This window comes from Electrophorus electricus, chromosome 18, assembly GCF_041902795.1.
Source record: "Electrophorus electricus isolate QZ-2024a chromosome 18, ASM4190279v1, whole genome shotgun sequence".
Classification (NCBI taxonomy): domain Eukaryota; kingdom Metazoa; phylum Chordata; class Actinopteri; order Gymnotiformes; family Gymnotidae; genus Electrophorus; species Electrophorus electricus.
In genome coordinates, this window is record NC_137514.1 from 12,249,345 (window position 1) to 12,270,464 (window position 21,120).

A 21,120-nucleotide genomic window follows, 5' to 3' on the forward strand; every position below is an offset into this window, starting at 1 on the left:
TCCTGAGTTTTACAATGAATATACACTGTAGTCAATATATAGTTGTTTTCTTTTTACTGTCCAGCCTTTCAGCCAAAGCAATGAGCATTTTGAGCAAATCTTTACTAGCTCCATGCTAAGCTAATTAATTGCATGTTTGTAGTTTTGGATTTAGAATGTGTGATGACCTTTTTTGTTTGCGTTTGTCAAAATGTTTTTATACTTGTTTTCTTAAAAACTGTTTTTATTAGTAGCTTTTTTACTAGTAGCTGTGATGGTAATAAATTACAGATTAGAGCTAAATTGAGTAAAATGTGGTTGAAGCCCTTGTCTTTTGAGGGCATCAACCACATCTGAGTGTCTTGTAGACTAAATTGCATTTTATAACTACCCACTTTTTCAAAAAAGAAACCTGTGCATCTTCTGAGAAAACTTTGTAATATTACTGTGATATGGAAACTTGCTATTTTAAATATGTCCCTTCAATTCTAACTGTACTTTTTTGATGGTCATTTAAAAACTTGTGTGAGCATACAGCCATGAGTATGGGAAGCAGTCTTTACCTCTCCAGAAAAGAAGAAGCAGAGAAAAAAAACTGAGTAAAAGGCCTCTGAACTCAGAACCACAATATTTACAGCAAAAGTTTTGTCAATTACAACCATTCGGCAGTAGCTTCCTAGAATCACCATATCCTGATAACTGACATGAACATAGTATTTTTTGCACATATATGCTTAGAATTTCTTGCAGAGTAAAAATGGATAGTAATATCACTAGTCCAGAAAGGTCTCGACAAAAAAACGCAGACAAATTAGACTAATGCAGATTTGAAAGAAAACAAACTGGCCAAGCTACTTATATAGCATCCTATCCAGTTCAAACTGTTATTGGCAAAATGTCTGTGATTGGTGTAAAGAGCACATCACCCACTCTTGCGTTCATCAGGCTAGTGGTTTACTAAATATAAGTAAAAGCACTGATGCTCTGAAGCCAATCACACTGCAGCACAAAAACAAAAGCAACTTAAAGTGCCATTAGGTTTCTTTTAAAACTTTTTTTCTATTTAATAAGACAAATGTATCTACTTCTTGAGTTTTTTAAAGATGTTTACAGCATAATCAATTAATGGTATATGCACTTTAAATTCAGTGTCTTTTGTGGTTTAAAGTACTGTAACTCAAATGAAATAATGTTAAAGATATCGCATTTCCTATAAGCACAGATACAAATAGGGAAAAATCGAAAGAAAAAAAAACCCACAAGGATTTACTTTATACAAAATCATTAAGTAAGAAACTATGGTGTTGCTAACAGCAAAATTAACCTGTAAAAGCATGTATTCTAGTTCCAAAATAACCACAGACAGTATTTGGCACTGAAATGCAAGACAGAACATTTCTTTTTCTTTAGACTTTTAGATCAAACTGGAGCTGGTATGTTTTTAGTGAGATTCACACCTTTCATATTGCATATTATTACTATAAAATGCTATAGACACTTTTCATACCACAGTGACCAGTTTTAGGTTTGCATAATCTTGAACTGATATGCATACATACATGAACATACCTAACCAAATACAGTACGCTTAAAGCTGAGCCAGTCAGAAAGACATCACAAGAACATTTCAAATTCACTTTTCTTTTTTTTTAAATCCAGGAAACATTCACACTGCAATAATATTAAAAACAAAAATAATTATTAAAGCATCTGTGCATTTCAACCACAATTTGTATAATTAAAAGTTCATGGAATTCAGTTCCTTCATTTCATTTTCATTTTTCACATTTGTCATGATTTGTCAAATAAATATTTTCCCTCAACTCTTTACTGATATTTCATTCTACTGATTTCACTCATGACACCAGCCTGTTTCTAGCTTTAACATTTTCCACTTGCTAGTGCAATGGGGGTCATTTGTGTAAAATTTCACTTCTAAAAAGGAAAAAAATCCAGGCACCAGATACAGGCACAAGAGCCACTAAAGAGACAGAAAAAAAACCTAAACAAACAAAACACTCCAAAATATATAGGGTGGTAAAGGAAGGCTTCCTTTAATTAACTAAGGTCATCATTTCTTCAACAAATACTGTACTTTATGTTCATCTTCATTAGGCTTGAAGAAAAAAAAAAAAAAGGCTGAAAACAAAAAACGCAAAACAAAACACAACCCGTGTCTTGCAGCTTACAGGAGTGGCTTAATCCTCCCACAGACTCAGAAAAGAAGGGGTAAACCCTCTTTACAGAGCAAATTACCCCCCATCTTATAAGCCCACTTATAAGACTAGAGGGCTAAGGCATCCAAGGTTCAGTCACAATAGTGCAGTTGCGTTCCTCTCTTACAGCGTGTGCTGAAAATCTCTCATAACACCACGCTAAAACCCACTTGCGTAGCTTAGAACGTAGCACATAATGTAGCTTAGAGTTATTATGCCTTTATATAAGTTTATTAAATACACAGGTATGCATGCTCCTTGCAATGCCCTAGTCGGTTTATGTATGCGTGTGCCATCATGCGTGTATGCATGCGAGTGGGTGTTAAAACCCGGTGGAGTGAACAGTGGGGACAGGGTAGAACTTGGAGATGCGGCTTTGGGTGGATGGGTTAAGGCACTCGGAGTCACCACTCATCTTAAAGAAGACCTCCTGCTCTTGAAGCTTCCTTGCAAACTCTTCCTCCAGCGCCTACAGACACACACACAAACATGCATGCACGAAAGAACACATGCAAAAAGACACTGTATGAGTGAGTGAACAAACATAGGGTGAACTATTATCATCATACTCACAAACAATATAACTGAATGATAGAATTAAGAAGAACCAAGTTCTGAAGGCACCTGCTGACTACAAACCTTTCATCTAACAAACGTCATTATGCTTATAATCACTAAATGAAGCTATAATATTACAATTTTAAATTCAAAATAAAACTGAATCTAAAAATAAAATCTAAATGATCTTGTGGTCTGTAATTTAACCAAAAAATCTGTAAACAAATTGAAAGATCCTGCAAACAGAAAAAGAGCTAGCCTTTGCTCACTAGGGGGCAGTAGAGCAATGAACAAAAGGACAGGTTAAAGGCTGACAAAACGTTTGTTAGCAAGCTATTAACTGGAAGATCTAATTATGACTCTTTCCAAAAGAATAATTGAGAAAACGTGCTTTTGCGTGAGTCTGCGTGAGTTTCACTGTGTGACGGGTGGGTGTGGGCTGCGTGATGGGTGGAGTTTCACTGGGTGACGGGTGGGTGTGGGCTGCGAGATGGGTGGAGTTTCACTGGGTGACGGGTGGGTGTGGGCTGCGAGATGGGGGGCACCTTCTTCCTGGGCCGCAGCTTCTCTCTCCAGTCCTTCAGTTCAGCACTGTGCTCCTCATCCAGCTCCTTCAGCTTCTGTGTTTCGTGCTCAATCAGCAGGTGGCATTTTTCATTCTGACACCCACGTGGACACCCACATGCAAGCGCATGCATGCACACACACACGGACCAGTCAGTGCAAATGGTATGTATGTGTACTTTATACAGGCAGTGGGGAGAGTGTGAGCGTGTGTGTGTGTGTGTGTGTGTGTGTGTGTGTGTGTGTGTGTGTGTACCTGTATCTGCTGCAGTTCTCTGATGTTGGCATCACATTGCAGCTGCAAGTCTCTCATCTGGTTCTCATGTTTCTGTTGCTGATGGAGCCTCTCGTTCTTCTGCCTCTTCTCCTCCTGCAAAGCAAACTGCTCTCCCCACACACACACACACACACACACATTTTTTATATCTTAATTTTATCTTTAGCTCAGCCCCCCTCCACCATGGCTTGACCTCTGACCTGTTTGATCTTCTCCCTCTCCTGCTCGGCCGTGGCGCCCGCTGAGGTGATGCGAAGGCTCTTCTTGAACATGGCCATGCGGGTCTTGGCGTCCCCTCGCTGGAACCTGGGAAGCCTGGTGCGCTCCTGGGCCTGCCGCGTTTTCAACTCCTCTAGCAGCCGCTGGTTGTAGCGCTGCATCTGCTCCATTTCCTGCAGATGCACACACGTATGCGCGTGCACACACACACGCACTGGTGAGGGTACACTATCAACACTATCGGTTTTCTGATGCAGTCCTTTTAAATCAGCTAGAAGAAAGAGCTGTTGTCGTTCACGGCTAGAATGTACTACTATAAGCAAAAAGCCTGATTACGCATAACCTTAAATTCTTCCTCTGTACGCTTTCAGCTCCATTAAATAATTCACTTTCGCACTTTACACTCAAGAGTTTGGATCTCTTTGGGCAACAGATATGCAACACCAACCAGACCTTCTCGTGTCTCTTGAGCAGCTGGTGCCTCTGCATAAAGTACTGGTCCTTGAGCTGCTGCTTGTAGAGCTGGTGCTTCTCCTGCAGGTGACGCTCTTCCAGCTCCCACATGGCTGCCTCCCGAGCTGCAAGCAAACCAGGAAAGAGTTAGACCATGTTACATGCGTGCGTGCTTGCTATCTGGGGCCGCCAGCCGCTACTGAAATGGGCCCCGATCTCAAACAGTGGACGATGGCGCATTTGCCGTCAGGATCAGAGGGGCTTGGCCTCGGGCCCTGGCTGGGGTTGCAAAACTCCCATCAGCCTAAACAGCCTAAACAGCCTAAAGATTGTGGGCTGGAGGGTGGGGCGTGGTAGGGTGAGGACTGGGCGTGACCAAGGCTGACCTCGGAGCAGCTGCTGCTTGTGGTTGAGGCAGTCGCGCTCGGTGGTGGCCAGCTCGTGCTTGTGCTGCTGGATAATCTTCTTGAGCGCGCCATCCAACTCCTGCTGCTGCTTCTGCAGGAACTCCTGCTCCTGGAGAGAGGAAGAGGAGGACAGAGAGGGCAGAAAGAGGGAGCGATGGAGAGAGGGAAGGGGAGAGAGAATCCAAATTCACGTGCTACTTGGATTAGATCCTCTCTAACGCATTTCACTATGGCCTTTTTCACACGACTGGGTGAAAGCCCCACTTCCTTGGCCCAAAAAAAAAAGTGGAATCGAGAGGAAAGACAAAAATTAAACAAAACACTAATTAATGAAACATTAATTAAACAAAAAGGAAAACCCCAAAGAGCATAGGTTTAGGTTACTGAGTTTTGTGGGTTAAGGCAGCAGAAGGTAACTAGTATAAATATTCAAATATAATATAATATAATATAATATATATATATATATATATATATATATATATATATATATATATATATATATATATAAACATATTTGCTAAAACTATCCTGACATGACACAAAAATCATCTTCACAAAATCTCCACAAAGTGGTTTACTGCTTATGTAGCATTATTCATGTTTCTGTCATCTACGCAAACATTTAAGCACAGAAATAAGTGTGTGCTAGGTCTTTTACCAAATACTGCTGTAGATTACATTTAGATATGCACAGTAGCCTCCTCTATGGAGAGGTGCTTTGGAGGCGGAGCTGGAGCGCAGCTGAGAGACGGGGAGGGGCCTGATACTCATTTGAATTTTCAAGACAAGTCCACTCTCTTCTCAATCTTACCAACTTCCGCTTTAAGCCTGTATTTAAGTAAATATGATCATATAATGAACTAAAAGAGAGGATAAAATTACTTTTGTGCTAGAAAGTTCTCCCAGCTAAAAAGCAGTTAAAAACCTACTTAAAAAAGTTCACAAATGCTATCGAGACTAACAGCTGCTAAAAAGACAGCATGCACTGGCACAGCGCTAACAGAGGAAGAACTCAATTTCATAATTTTACTTTAATACATGGTCAAATCGTGACTACAACTGACACCGCAAGACCAGCCTCAACCAACTGGGAAGGAAGTCTTGCTTCTTGAACCACAATTACAAACCCTCCTCGAACTTGTTCCCCATGACTCCGCCCCAACCCCGACCCCATACCTCCTTCTTGCAGTTCTTCAGCACACTCTGGAACTTGGAGAGCTCCCGCTCCTGCTCGGCCTTCATCTTCTTGGCCTCGTCACGCAAGCGACTCGTGTGCTCTTGCTCCAGCCGCTCGATGGTCTGCTTCTGCTGCCGCTCCAGGGTCTCCACCTCCGTGTCGTACTGCCGCCTCTTACCCTGCAGGGGGCGGTAGCGGAAAGCTTAGCAGCGTCTCTCTGCTTTTGGGTGGGCCTGTGCTGGGGCGGAGCTGGAGTGTTGCGTGTGGGCAGAGGCTGGGGTCACTGACCGTGGTCTCCTGCTCAAAGCGTCTGCAGATCTGCTCGCGTTGTTGCTGGAGCTTTGTGCTCAGCTGCTGTTGGGCCCTCTGCTCCTCCTTCTGCAACAGTCTCAGCTCTCGAAGCTCCTGACGCCTGACACATACGTATGCATTCAGACACACAAGTACACACGCACACATTGGTGTACACACAAGTGTGCACACACACACACCCACACCCACCCACACCCACACACAAGCACAAGCACATAAAAATGCATGCAAGGATACAAACAAGTTGCAATAAGCCCTTTGTATATGTGCAAATTTGAGGCTGACTGAATTCATTAGGGAAGAAGAAAAATAAAGCTACAACTCTGTGAAGGAGTGTGTAAAGCTGGTCTTGGCTGAGCACCAGATGGACGCCAGACTGTCTGACAGGATGTGCTCCAACAGGCAGGAAGTGATGGACATCAGCTTACTTCCCGGTATTCCTTTACCACAGCAAGGCCATTCAACCTTGTGTACTGACATTTTAACGGACTCAGCGCACATGGTTTAAACAGTATGTTTTTGTCATTCCCATAAAGGAACATTTGCATTTGTACATTATAAAATAAGTAACTTTTGCTTTCTTATTTTGAAAAAGAGTCACATGAAATCTTTTGAAAAATTAATCACATTTTGATATAAGGACAACAATATATTATTTTTATATTTAATATATATATATATATATATATATATATATATATATATATATATATATATATAAATATTTTAATTTAAACTAATCTGACCATTACATTTTGAATTAATAAAATTACCCAAAACCCCTGGTGTGATGCTTATAAAGGAGTAATCTGACTGGTCATTTCATAGTTTGGATTAATTCTTTTTAATAAACTGACTCAGACCTGTCTTAACTGTTTATCTAATGAATGTACATATAATTTGTGATAAAATAACACATGTGAAAAGGCCACAGATCAGTGGTATAGTGCAGTTTTGCCCATGCCAGTCAGTTTCCTCTTCAAAAAAAGAATGTTACAGCTTTTTAAAACTAAACAAATGTGGTGTGTTAGTCTGCTGTCATAGATCATGACGTCTGAATGGGGTTAATTTGCTGTCATAGATTGTGTGTGGATGGGGTTGATTACTCTTAGTTGTTTCATTGAGTTTTAAAATCTGTCAGTCCTGTCACTGAGGTTGCGTCAGGGTTTTAGTCACAAGTCAAGGCTGATTAAACAAATGTTCTATGCCGACAGTAAAAGTGTTTCAGTAAAAGGTGAAAACGCTCATGAAAAAAAGCACATTCATAAAAAGCTTGATAATCATCATGGCTGAGTGCCAATGAGAATGGAAAATACCCCCAAAAAACGACATTGGACCCACTGACTGCGTACCTTAAGAATCTCATCTCCTCGTTTTTGGTGTCATTGTCTGTGATGATCTTGGATGTTGTTACACTGACTTCCACGCCGTCCACAATAAACTTGCGGGTTTTCTTCAGGGTCTTCTTCTGACGCTTTGTGTCCTGTAGAAGCAAACATTTCTCTCTTTTTTTCACTAAATTGGCAGATTCTCAGTGCCAATCACCGTCACTGGTAATTCAAGCCGATATTCAGTAAACCATCAAATACACCCATCCCACTTCATCACTCACCTGCATGGATCCTTGCTCCTTAGATTTGCTTACAAAGCTGGAGATTGACAAATTCAGGTCTATGTTGCTGTCATCTGCTGCTGGTCCACTCCTGGAGTCCTTCTTCTGAAACCTGGGCTTCCTCTCCTTCTCATTCTCTACTGTGGACTTTCCTTCCTCCACTCCTCTTTTCTCTTTTTCTTTCACAGGGGAGCATGATGGTGTAGGTTTGTCCTCAGGCACAGGTACGTCATCCTGTTTGATGGGAGTGACTGGAATCATCACTTCCTCACTGGAGGTTTCGGATGGACAGGAAGCTGCGGTGACAACTTCCTTTGGCACTTTATCATTATCTTGCATTATACTTTCGTTTTGAGCTGTGTCCACTTTCTTCTTTTCTTGTGCTGGCTGTTCTCTCTCTTCAATCTTTTCACCTGACTTCATAATGTCTGGTTGAGAAGAAGGAACTTCTGGTTTGAGAACAACTTCAGAGACTTCTACAGGGTTCTTCTCCTCTTTAGGCTCTTGGGATTTTACAGTTGAGCTTAGTGTCTTTGACAGTTCTTCAACAGTAGGTGTTGGTGTTTCCAGAATGTGGTTCACCTGCACGTTAAAGGTGTCTTGTTCACACAGCTCATTTCGCAGGTCCACATCTGGAATCTTGGGAACAACAATCTCCTCAATTTTCTCTGGAACCACTTCCAAGATAGAGGGAGACTGGGAAAGTTTCTCATCCTCAGAACTCCCAACACTGGCATCTGATGAGGCACGCTTGTGTCCAGGAAGCAGCTATATAGAAAGGAGAAGTATTTAACATATCAGTCAGTCATGCACTATATAATCACACACCTACCTAGCAGTATCCTTATGGGATTCCACATACTGAAAAACTGGATCCAGCTTCCCAAACGCACAATAGCATGATGGGCATCGTTACACGGCAGAAATTGTGTTCAAAAGTGTTTGTTGTACCAGTGCTCACCAATGACTTATGCAACACTAGAAGAAACATCTGGTTAAGAAAAGTGTCTTGGAGACACTTCAAGATGATCCCTAATGCAGCTTTAAAAAACCTTAAGTTTATTTAAGAAGATATCTTATTGAGTTCCTGAGAATCTCTCACCAGCTGTCCTTCATGATCTTCCTCCTCGGACTCCTCTATCTCCTCTGTGACGTCAGCCTTTGCCTCAGCTATTAGCTCTCTCAGTGGTTTGTTATCAGCTACACTGGACACAAACGGGTGCTACGCACACACAATGAGAAAACATACATTACTAACCAGGACAGGAATGTGAGATTGTGCATGGTTATGTAAACCTAATTAGCTTATATTTAAATTTATGAATTTTTTGATGTAGTAGACAAAGTTTACAGCATTGTGTCAGTATTACCAATAGCCTTTCCTATTCAGTAAACCGTGACTTTCTACTTTTGGTACTTTCCGAGCTTCCTGAATAGCGTGACGCCATTTATTCAGAGTGCCTGCAACAGGCTGTGTGGCGCCTGCAGGTAGGTAGACACCCAAATAGGGTCTTTAATTACTTCATTAAGAAAAATTCCTTTGGTGATGCAAGAGCCGAGAGATGAAGGTGGGTACAGCAGGTACCAGACAGCTGAATGAACAGTTGTCTATTACAACTCGGCCACCTGGTCCAGCAGAATGTAGAACGTGACCTTTTACACCGACAGGTCGAGTTTGGGCCACACAGGTGACTAAGACCTGCTCAAAGTTGCTGACACAACTTAATATTTTACACTAACCAGAGACCAGTTTTGTAGTTTCCTACAAATCTGTATAACGTAAAGTAGGCTCACCTGGAAGAGCCGCGCAGCACTCCATCTGTTGTCTACGTTCTTGTCCAACGCATGTCTCAGGAAATCACTGAACTCAGGAGACCTGGAAGAGCACACCCAATTTCCAAACAAACAAGTCAAACAACAGACAAACAAATTCCATTGCAAACATGCCATATAAAGGAATCTTGCATGGGTTTAAAAATGTATTTTGATTTACATTAATCAAAAATGGATAAATGCTATTTTTAAGTCAATTTTCATAGGATTAATTTGTTATTGCCCTTTTCTGCATTTCTTCCTACCCCAACCCCAAAGTCTCCACAACTGAAATGCAGGGTAAAGGCTTCTCAGGAAGGAAACTTACAGACAGTACAGTGGGGAGAAACCTTGAGGACCTCCATATCTGTGGTTTTGCTGAAGGTCCTAACATACATGACTCAGAAAGCAGACAACCTTTACTTGAATCAGACATGTTTGGCGCAGGAATGGAGCAAAAACAAAAACAAGATCATGTAACTGGAGGGTCCAGAGGACCTTTTGTACTAGACCTAAATGACCCATGTTTAACAGTCTGTTGTAAAAAAAAAAAAAAAAAAAGAAAAAAAAAAAAAAAAAAAAAAGAAGAAGTTGAGGTGACTATTTTCTGGCTCTGCTTCCTCATGAAACATCCAGATCTCACCACACCTGCATTCTTCCAGCTGGTATTGCCATCTTACCACTTGGACGGTTGCATGAGGGTGGGCGGCTCGGCCTTGGCAATCTTGAGCAGCACACGCATGGGGTTCATCTCGTGGTTGGGGGGCTCGATTTGGGCCAGCTCGATGAGTGTGACGCCCAGGGACCAGATGTCGGCCTTGTAGTCGTACGGCCTATCCTTTGACGTCTCACACATCACCACCTCTGGAGCCATCCTGTGTGACAGAGAGTGAAAGTGAGAGCAAGAGGGAGAACAAGAGAGTGAGAGAGAGAGAGAGAGAGAGAGAGAGAGCGAGAGAGCGAGAGAGCATATGAAGGGGAAAGAGAACAAGAAAAATAGACCAGGATCAATAACACCATAGCACATGTACAGAAACAATGTTTTTCTAAACTGTAATGTTCAGTCAGTGGCCAAATGCCTCACCAGTATGGAGTTCCAATGAACGAGTCTCTGCGTTGGAGTGTTTTAGTATTTTTGGCCGATACCCCAAAATCCGCTGGGGAGGAAAAACATGGTGTTAGGTGTGTGCGTGTCTGTGTGTCTTTGTGTCTGTGCATTCCAAAGACAGATTAATCCCAGTCTGGGACTAAACTGCGCAATCAACACTGAGATTTTGCATTCGTCAGGATAAACAGTGATTAAAAGTGGAACTTGGACCACAAGAACTGTTACGTTCAAGATCCAATCAAAGATTTTGGGGCAGTGTCCCTGTCAAGACTAAGCCCCTTAATATAAAATTTTGTATAAATGTATAAAATTTTCCTAGTTTCTTTTGAACCAAGCTTTATAATATAGCCTAACATTGTAAAGCTTGCTTCAAAAGAAACTAGGAAAATTTTATACATACATTATACATTCATAAATTGTGAAATTATATTTTATATACCAATATACGAGCATGGGAGCTTAATTATATCAACTGTCAGATGAGTTTCAGCTTTTCTCAGCTGAAGTAGTTGGGCATTAACTAAATTTACATAACCTTGAAATGCATTTATTGGTAGCCCTGTTAGCAGAAACACAGGGCTTAGACTGGGCTATATGCACTGGCTGCAGTCTGCCTTGTAAAAGGGGCATGAGGACCAAATTAGAGAGGAAAGTGCAGCTGGGTGATGATGTCACATATTTATTTATACTCCTCTAAACCACCTGGTGGCTTCCTAGCTTTGACATGCAAATCGTTCTCTCATTCTCTCTCCATCTGACTGCTGAGTCATCTAACCTGCTCATTAACACATCCAGTCACAGCTAACAGTGACTCACTTGCACAAGCTGTCTGCAAGGCCCTACAGCAGGAGGGGCTATATGTGGTCAGCCAGCAGCAACAACAGAACGCAGACACTAACATTGCTTCGGACAGCTATTTATTACAGCTGGGAGTAACTCACTTCCTCTGCACAACCAGTGGCCCTCCCATGAGGGGACTGTTTGAGGGCGTATCAAAAATGGCATAGCAGATGTTGGCAGCATTTGGAGATTCAAACACTATTCATGATCATTTGATTTTATTGGTAATGAGGAACTTTGTTATTATTATATCATTAGTGTTACAGAACACTCTATTACAGGGCAGTTTTAAGATTGAATTCAGAGCCCTGATACATAGTGAGTTTCCTCTTTACCTGCTTAATCTCTCTCTCTCTCTCTCTCTCTCTCTCTCTCATATATATATATATATATATATATATATATATATATATATATATATTTTTTTTTTTTTTTTTTTTCCAGTGTATAGAAAATGTCACTTGATTATAAAACACTGAAACAAAATAACAGTTCAAATTAAACTAACTTAAATTAATTAAAATAAAATATGGTAACGTATCCTTTTATTTATGTATTGAATAAGGAGTTAGCCTAAAATGGTAATTAGTATTAGTATCCTTATCTTCAAAAAAGGGATTAGATAAATGGCATATTCTGCAAAATACTGTTGACAAGTCTGAGGACTGTATTATGACCGCTAAATATATATATAGCAAATAATTAACATTGTGAACACCCAGACGTGCTAGTTTGAATTTTGTATCAAAATATTTACATTTTTATTATTTTAATCATCTTGTATTTGTGTACAAGACCATAGAAGTTAATTTCTTTGTTTCCAGCCCCTCGCAATGCAGCAACAAGCAGTGATGAACAGATGGTGGCACAGCTATTAGGAGTCAGGTTTTTTTTTTTTAGTTCTTCTTTATTTTTTGACCATTGATTCGTTTTTAGGACCATTAAATTTAATTTTGGGGTTTGCCCCTTTTGCTTTGCCCAAGAGAGGACATGTCTGAGCAAAATATAACCAAAGCAAGCAGAACAAATTCACTCATACACATACAAGCCCACACAAAAACTCATCCATCTGCAGTGTTCTTTTTCCATTCAGCAGCAGAAAACCCAACAGAAAACCAACAGAATTGCTCCCAGGACATTTGAGTCCCTCTCATATAAAACAACACTAATCTCACTGACCCTCACTAGGATATGGGATCCTATTATGTGCACTCACCCACACAATCACCCAGACACACCCACATGCCCACACACCGAGTTTGACGTCCCCGTCCAGTGTAAACAGGATGTTTCCAGCCTTCAGGTCGCGGTGAATGATCTTGTTCTCATGCAGGTAGAGAAGGGCCTCGAGAGTCTGCTTACACACCACCCGGATCTGCGGCTCTGTGAGGGGCCTCTCCAGCTCTACACACACACACACACACACACACACACACACACACACACACACACACACACACACACACACACACACACACACACATACAAATGTGCTTTACATTCTAACATTACTGTACACTCATTTCTTCAAAAAACGATCGTTAACGTAGAGCATACACATGGTTCTATTGGGTTACACTGTATCTGCTTCATGTAATGTTATTCCTTCCTTCTTTGTGCGATATGTTTTAATGAAAAACAACATGAAAAACAATATGTTCTAATGAAAAACAACATGCTGTCCGTGTTTTTGTGCGTGCGTGCATGTGTGTGTGTGTGTGTGTGTGTGTGTTACTTACCCAACATCACTGCATCAACCGCCCCTCCACCACAAAACTCAATCAAGATCTGCACACAGAAGTAACACGAATATCATCATATCACTGCAGACTGGACTCACACGCACTTACAGCAATTACATTCATGGTGGAACAAGAACTACAAAAGTAGACACTAGCAAGAGTATTTGCAATAGCGTTTATACTCAGTGTGCCTACCGGTATTAATATTAACCTGGCGTGATGCCAACATTTTTGATATTATGATTATGATTCGCACTCTGCATAATTTGTTTTAAAAATCTCCAAGGCTTCAACAGACCCAAAATGAGACAGATGGCACAAAGCTGGGGTTGATAAACAACACAAACACTGTGGAAAAAAATTACAAATATTGTGATAAACTTGTGTGAATCCTAAAGCTTACCAATTATTTAAAACAATGCAAAGCAAATCCAACTTCCTCACAAAAGCCTTTGCTCCATGCTTCAGAGGGCTTCTCACACACTTGAATCTGCTTAAGGTAAACCTTAAAAACCCACCAACATACTACATAACCGGATCCCAGAGTCATCTAGAAACTAAGTGATTCAGTTTCAGATAGCCTTGAGCTGAATCCAGACTTTATTACTCCTGTGTAACTTGGATGAGTACATTCTTTGAGTTTCACCTTACAATGAACCCATCGTTGGCATCCCTTTGATTCAACAAATATCACCTCCCAGCACTTCATAACTGTAATTCATTATGAAAAGTGTGTTTGCCAACTACACCACCACAAATCGAGATTCCAGTGAGCACCTTCGTCAACCGTTGTGGGCAATGCAAAAGTACGACAGTGACAGCTGAATGGAGTCACGAGTGCCACCTCTGTAACCAAGTACAACCAGTGATGTAAGGGGATCCTTGAGCACAGACATGGGTGTGTGAATGCACAGAACGTTTGTTCCATTTGATTAGAAATTTCCGCATAGATCCATCAGGCAATGGATGGATTTTGAGGAAGGGATAACAGGGTCTGAACTATAACTAACCCCGCAGCCCTGCCTGTACAACAATGGATGCTCCAAGTATACAGTTGACTGAAAAATGGCAGGGCCTGAGGTTTGTCACTGACTGAAAGCAAAGGGAATGCAGCCTAGAAAAACTTAATATGCTTGTCTTCTTAGGAACCTTAATGTAGCACATTAGCCTTACATTTAAAAGGCAGTGTGATCACTGGAAATCTCCCTTTATGTTTTCAGTTGTCATCTGAACATTTTTGGACATCTTAAGTGCATTAAATTCTAAGAATTTCATGCTTTCCAGTTTTCTCTGATATACACAGGTTTTCCGTGTATTTCTGAACATTTTAAACTTTTGCATGTTTTCTTATTTATTGAAAAACATTTTGGGTGCCAAGCAAACAAATTTCTACCTGCCATTTCCAGACATATATAGTGCTACATGTCTTTTAAGGAAACAGCTGATAAAGCTAAAATTGTTAATAGTCAATAAAACAGGTGTTTATTGTGGCTGCTAGCTAGCATGTACCATTCCATTTATTTGAGCCAGATTTGTATTTTGGATTAAACTTCTCCTTTAAGACATAGCAGAAGCCCCTGAAGGCTGGATTTGGCCAGTCACTATATCAGGACCTCATACCCTTAGTGTTGGACAGTACAGACAGACAGTTGAGGCCATTGAGCAAGCGCTTGCTGTTTCACCGTAGGCGAGATGTTGGTTTAGCACAGCGACTATGCTAACACAACAGCACACAGAGAGCTCACACAGTTGTGGAGTTACATACAGACTGCCGGGCTTTGGCTTTCTATCTAAGGGAACAGCTCCAGAGGAGCCGTTCTGGCCAACACATCCTGTTAATGTTTGATCAAATCTACTACCTGCCTTGAATTATGAAGTATACAATACACGACGACACCACACAAGTAAAAGAAAGGGGATGATGGGTGGATGCGGTAACACTAAATTACTATAATATATACTTGATTTACAGGACTTACATTCTGTAATATTTCATATCATTTCATTCATCCAAATTTATGAAATATGCTAAAAAAAATCCAGGGAAGGATGCTTTTCAGCAAATTCTCAGCAGTTGTCAGTCCGAATCCATAGTTTAATCTCACCAAACACAGCCTGGTATGGCTCATACATGCTGATAAATAACCTTCTAAATAATCCAACTGCTTCATTCGTTGAACCCGACAGGCCTGCTTTTACTACATCATGAGGAAGTGGGTGTGGCCCCATGATCACACGCTCCTTGTAAAGTGCAGCTGGCTGATAAAAATCTGCTCACCCACTCTGACATGTCACACACATTTGTCAGAGCACTGCGAAATGTGAGACAGAGAGAGCAGGCCTGTAATCTAGTAATCGAGTACCGCTCATCTCATCTGACCATGCCATACTTTACCTGCTCCAAGCCCGCTCACTGAACATAGACCAACCCGAAAGAAGTTCCAAAGCTCTGACTTCAGAAATGGGTTTTATTGTATATGGAATTATGGTGAAGTTACTTACTGACAGGTGTTACCTCCAGTGGTAGCAGAGGAAACTTCAAAGCGCTGAAGTAATTTGCATAAATAGATGGTAGGACAATGATTCTGGACACTATCATGTAACCATGGCTACATAGAAATCCATCTGGGTAGTTCTGGTGGTGAAAGCAAATTTTATATTTCCATCCTATTTTATTTTGTGTTGTTTTCCTTGATCATGATAATGGCATGTATATAAAATCTCCTTGATAACATATGACTCTGTCTTGTTGAAACATTGACTGCCTCTGATTTATGAGTACCATTGTTGGCACCACAACCTAAAACTAGTGGACTATAACAATATACTAATGAGACTTACTTGATAATGTCAAATGCCCTGGCTCAAATTCACCACTGCACATAACTTACGATCTGTCATTCTTATTAATTTAATGTGCTTCTTATTACAGCTAAAAACCCTAAAAGAACCACATATGCCTTATACAATACTTCAAAAGTGATATAGAACTACCTTATGCATTTCATACTAAACTTATAAATGCTCTCCAATATACATGGTACTTCATATTAAAAACATTTATGTAGCATAACATCTGTGCGTGAAAAGTAGTCTTCTGTTACTGTATGCAAAAAAGGCCATAATCATGTTAAAAATTGACTGGATTTAGATATAATTAACATATGTCATGACTGCATGATTTTTACAGACCCACCCTTTACCCTTCCACAGGAAGGAAACAGGCTTGAAGAAAAAAAACAAAAGAAAAATCACAACCACGATATAACAGGATTTGCAGTCCTGACCCAGCCAATCGGAATTACAAGTCATCTTGTGCTTTGATGAAATTTCCCATCATCATTCAGTGTAACAGACAACTAACTAAAGCTAGCCTACTACTGGCCTAACTGGCTATCTGTGGGAGAGCATTAAATAGCAGTTATCATTTCCTGACAAAATAATTTGAGAACTTGAAGCTAAAACATAAACCGAAAAGCTACATCCCTGTCAGCCAATGGCTTACTGCTCTAATTCAGACCTTGAGCTACACACCATAAAAGAAGCTGTGTTGAAGTGTTCACTGAAACAAAACCTGTTCTCGCACTTAATGGGCCGTAGCATTAGAGAAACATTTCACCAAGCTGGGGGCTGAGTAATAAATTCTGAAAATTTGTTCAGAACACTCACCCAGCACCATCAGTAATCTCTCTTTATCCTATGTTATTCCATACAAAGTTATCTTCTCACTTCAAAGCAACTCAAAGTCATACGGAATTATACATATCTGACTTCTACTACGGAAAATGTATTTAGCACACATTAGATTCCTTGTCAATTTGTGATGTTAAATTTTTTAAAGCCAAAGATCTTAAGGTTTACTGGACAAGCACAAACCTATCAGTGTTTAAACTATCAGAAGCCAACACTTGAATTCACTACAAAAAAGATATCTTTGCCAGTGAAAACATCTTGAAGGTAGGCAATGTTTCTATTAATTTCTCATTATTAGATTATTATACGAAAATAATTAAATGACAAATAATAATGAGTTTTCTAGACAATCATTTTCTATACACATTTTCTCTACTATATTAATGAAAACTACATAACTATATTACTACAAATACAGTAATCATGTCAATTTTGAAAGAAGCAAAATTGACATATTTCATCATTTTACTTTATACGATTACTTAACATTAATAGAATGTCAAGAAATAACCTTACGATAATATTGAACCTTACGATAACCTTATGATAATAATACTGATATTATAATTTAGTCCAAGACAGGCCTTAATCCCATGTTTAGAAAACCAAAAACAAATATCTTAGTCCAGTTGTGTCCATCGGTAAATATGGTGGAAAAAAGAGCTTTAAAAAGTGAATGAGGCCTAAGTGGTAAGGCTGCAAGTCAAATCAAACGTGCTTACCCAGAGTTTGCTCTCATAGTAGAAGGCATCTAGGAGCTTGACTATGTTGTAATGGTCGCACGATGCCAGAATGTCAATCTCCACCATGTAGTCCTCCAACTCCTCTTCAGATGTAGTGTCAATCACCTTCGCTGCAGCCAATGTTCCTGACTGGATGTTCTGAGCCTGAGAGAAAGAGAAGGAAAGAAACAGGGAGAGAGAGATAGAAAATAACATAAGTAGTTTGAGGTTTTACTGAGAAATCCAGCGAAGCAAAACATTAGAGCCAATATATGAGTCTGCAAAAATGTATGTCTCAGAACAATGGAAACTGTTTGCTCTGCAAACACCACAGCAAATATTAGCAAACTCATCAGTGAGATAAAGTGGACAACCTTCATTATTGACAGAAATAGACACTTATGATCTGCAGTACATAACTAATGCATAACAAAGTATTTATTCATGATGTAAATAATTACAGAAATAAATAGAAGAGAACAGTTAAGAAACAGATTAAACCAGTAACAGCTATTTTTCTGTTCTAGTAGAAAGACCAGTATTGCTCAGTGAAAACTATTAAAATATATGAAATCCTCAGGTAAATCAAAACGATCTCATTTCAAAAAAAAAAATTTAATATGGCAAAAGGGACAAAAATGTTAGAAAAACTAAATAAATGATCGTCAAATCATAATTCCCAGAAGTTCTCCATATATATTAGCTATTGACCATCAAGTCTGCATAAAGCTTGTGGCACTCGACACCAGTTTAGGCAGGTGTCCCACAGCCAGTGGAACTTGGTCTACCACTCAGCAGTGATGGAATTTGCTGCCAGTCTTCCAAATTAAAGCTCCACCACAACCCCAAGCTTCCATCTCCCAAATCAGTGAAGGTCAGTGATCACAACGCCACTGTTTTACACCTTCACCTGCAGCAAAATATATAGAGTGGGAGTGTGGGAGGAGGAAGAATAACCCAACTGATCAGCACTGCCTGGAAGACAATAAAAAAAAAATTAACCTGAACAAAGTTTACAGGTTTATTACCCATCAGATCTGTAAAAACATAGAACAGAGCACTTACAGCATGTAATTTGTACAGAACGATGAAGAGAGAAGGACTAAACAGGCATAACTAAATTCAGCCATGCAAATATACCTCTAAAGTATAGCTTCATAGGGTGTTCCACTATAATACCAACAAATCTATTTTTGTGTGTCCACAAACAAAGTAAATATGTCCATTTCAAACATGGGAGTCTGGAGCTGACCAGATGTGATGCTTTTCACAACATGTCAAGAGACCCTTTTATCTTTGAACACATGCTTCCTAAGGCAAAACTAACGTTCTAACCAATTTGCATGAGTAACTGATTTAGGAGATTTTGGTTTATAATGTATCAGACGAGCCGACAAAGACAGGTTGTGCAGTCAAGGATGCAGCTGTGATGCCTTGTTCTATTCTGGATCCTTCTAGAAGGGCAGAGCAACAAATGATTCGTTATTTTTGAGGGAATCCTTCTGTTGAGCCCTGCCGTGCAAACGTCTTGCCCACCATTGCTCTCCATGGCTTTTAACAATTCTGTCCACTTCCTACAGGATGAAAATCCTGCAGTACATCGCAATGGCAGGAAATCAACTCCCTCCTTGTTCTACATATTCATGCTGCCAGTATGTGCCTGTCTTAGAACAGTGTTCCCCCATTTAGGCTTAAACTGAGCTTCACTCTCCCAAGAAACAGGTATACTGATCTCAGTCCAGAACTACAGGCAGTGACCACTACCACACCTCCTTTTGCTTTCACAGGTATACTGATCTCAGTCCAGTGACCACTATCACACCTCCTTTTACTTTCACAGGTATAATGACCTCAGTCCAGTGACCACTACCAAACCTTCTTTTGTTTTCACAGGCCTTGGCCATATATGAATAACATATAAAATATGTTTTTATCTACATTAAGCTCTTTTACAAAGCCTACACAGTTACTGTAATTTGGAAGCTGATATCCAAATCACCCTGTTTCTAATAAACACTGTCCTTATGTTTTAGTTGGAAACTGACCAAGAGATCTGCTTAACTGGAGGTTATGCTGGTCACCTGAGTGATAGTAATCTGTCTGACTAAAAATTATTCCAGCAGAGATGTAAGCAAACTAAAGACAGTTTAATTTCAATCAGTGGTGAGTTAGAGATGTTAACCATCAGGGAGAAGGTATCTGAACACCTGTTTGAGGTTGGTAAGGAGAAACACACTACGATTGTTGTTCATCCCGACATTGGACATCCAGACAAAATACATTGTCAAAGACATCGTCTCTAAAACATTAAAATTTACTAACAGAAACACTAGCAACCATCTAAACTAGTTAGTAAATACAAAATAAACTGGTGTAATACACTACTACACTACTTCGTATAAAGAAGTACGGCCACGCATATAGAGTCATTATGCTTACCTTGTACACCTTCCCAAAAGCTCCGTCCCCCAATTCTCCTATAATCTGCCAGATTTCTTCTGGATTTACATCTCTGTGAACATGATCATATTGCTTTTTCTTCTTCTCTGGACCCAACTTAAATATTTTCCGAAAATTAAAAAAAGACATGGTCAGCGTCTCGGTCTAGTTGATAGGCAAATTAGGTTATCCGTGGAAACAATCAATTCACTTGATACGGATAAAATAATTAATACATCATTACTGCTCAGTTGTAACTTTGGTAATCCAGAAAGCGTCTAGTTAAAAAACCAACAAGCATTCTTGACTATTTCTAGTGGTGGAATTAAACGTGTTGTCAGGTAGCGTTAGATACAAAGGATATGTAGCTAGCTAGTTGTTTAAAATATTTAAGTTTTTCTTTTAGTTACAGGCTAGCGTGGGCTAAGTCATAAAAATTATTCAGTCCTTCGAAGTTATTTTTCAGCTGTCTCCCACGTATTAAAGCGCTACTAACTAACGTTATTCTGTAAACAAGCCACACAAAGCAGGTGATGAAAGCCAAACCTAGAGATGCTAGAGTATTGGCTAGCTAATGCGCTATCTACCGGGTTAGCTTATTAGAAAGCCACACAACAGTCTCGGACGGTTATACCCGTGGACCGGACTGACTCTGACACAAGGTGAAGAGAAGCCGTGGTTGTTATTGTTATCTTAACTCACGAATGATCAAATAACACCTAATTTCCGAACTCGCTTTCTCTATAACTGAAGACCGATAAGTGGACGATTAAAAAAATCAGTGGAATTACAGTCCCCGAGGAGCTCTAGTACGCGACGTAAAACATTAACCGCACTTTGCAGTCTACTGCGCGCGCGACAAGGGAGCGCGGATTTATCGTATGCGCGTTCACGAGCAGCTAAATCGTCTTCGTCTTCGTCTTGGCCTTCTTCTTCGTCGACAATTAGCGCACGTTCACTCAATGTTGGCAGCTGCTGTTGTGGATG

General features: G+C 40.1%; 1 protein-coding gene across 2 annotated transcripts; it reads right to left on the reverse strand.

Moving 5' to 3' along the window:
- Nucleotides 1–911: 911 nt before the first annotated feature.
- Nucleotides 912–20,992, reverse strand: slkb (STE20-like kinase b). 2 transcript variants are annotated; one of them, XM_027005593.3, is made up of 18 exons: nucleotides 20,134–20,988; nucleotides 17,695–17,859; nucleotides 13,277–13,325; nucleotides 12,792–12,941; nucleotides 10,674–10,746; nucleotides 10,270–10,464; nucleotides 9,572–9,653; nucleotides 8,880–8,999; nucleotides 7,778–8,545; nucleotides 7,518–7,648; nucleotides 6,142–6,265; nucleotides 5,853–6,032; nucleotides 4,653–4,782; nucleotides 4,267–4,391; nucleotides 3,795–3,986; nucleotides 3,574–3,699; nucleotides 3,299–3,412; nucleotides 912–2,664 (listed from the first exon to the last, which is right to left on the reverse strand). In XM_027005593.3, exons 1-18 carry the CDS (start codon nucleotides 20,281–20,283, stop codon nucleotides 2,518–2,520), a joined length of 3,021 nt encoding a protein of 1,006 aa, XP_026861394.1. In that variant the 5' UTR covers nucleotides 20,284–20,988; the 3' UTR covers nucleotides 912–2,517. The 2 variants fall into 2 exon arrangements, with proteins under 2 accessions (XP_026861394.1, XP_026861395.1); XM_027005594.3 differs by lacking the exon at nucleotides 3,299–3,412 and having other exon boundaries at nucleotides 20,134–20,992.
- Between the last annotated feature and the right edge of the window lie 128 nt (nucleotides 20,993–21,120).

Coding starts and splice junctions, on each gene's coding strand:
- slkb (XM_027005593.3), bottom strand. CDS start 20,283: ATGTCTTTTTTTAATTTTCGGAAAATATTTAAGTTGGGTCCAGAGAAG. Junction 10,747..12,791: donor GGACGGGGACGTCAAACTCG/GTGTGTGGGCAT, acceptor TTTCCTCCCCAG/CGGATTTTGGGGTATCGGCC. Junction 8,546..8,879: donor AAGATCATGAAGGACAGCTG/GTGAGAGATTCT, acceptor CTTTCTATATAG/CTGCTTCCTGGACACAAGCG.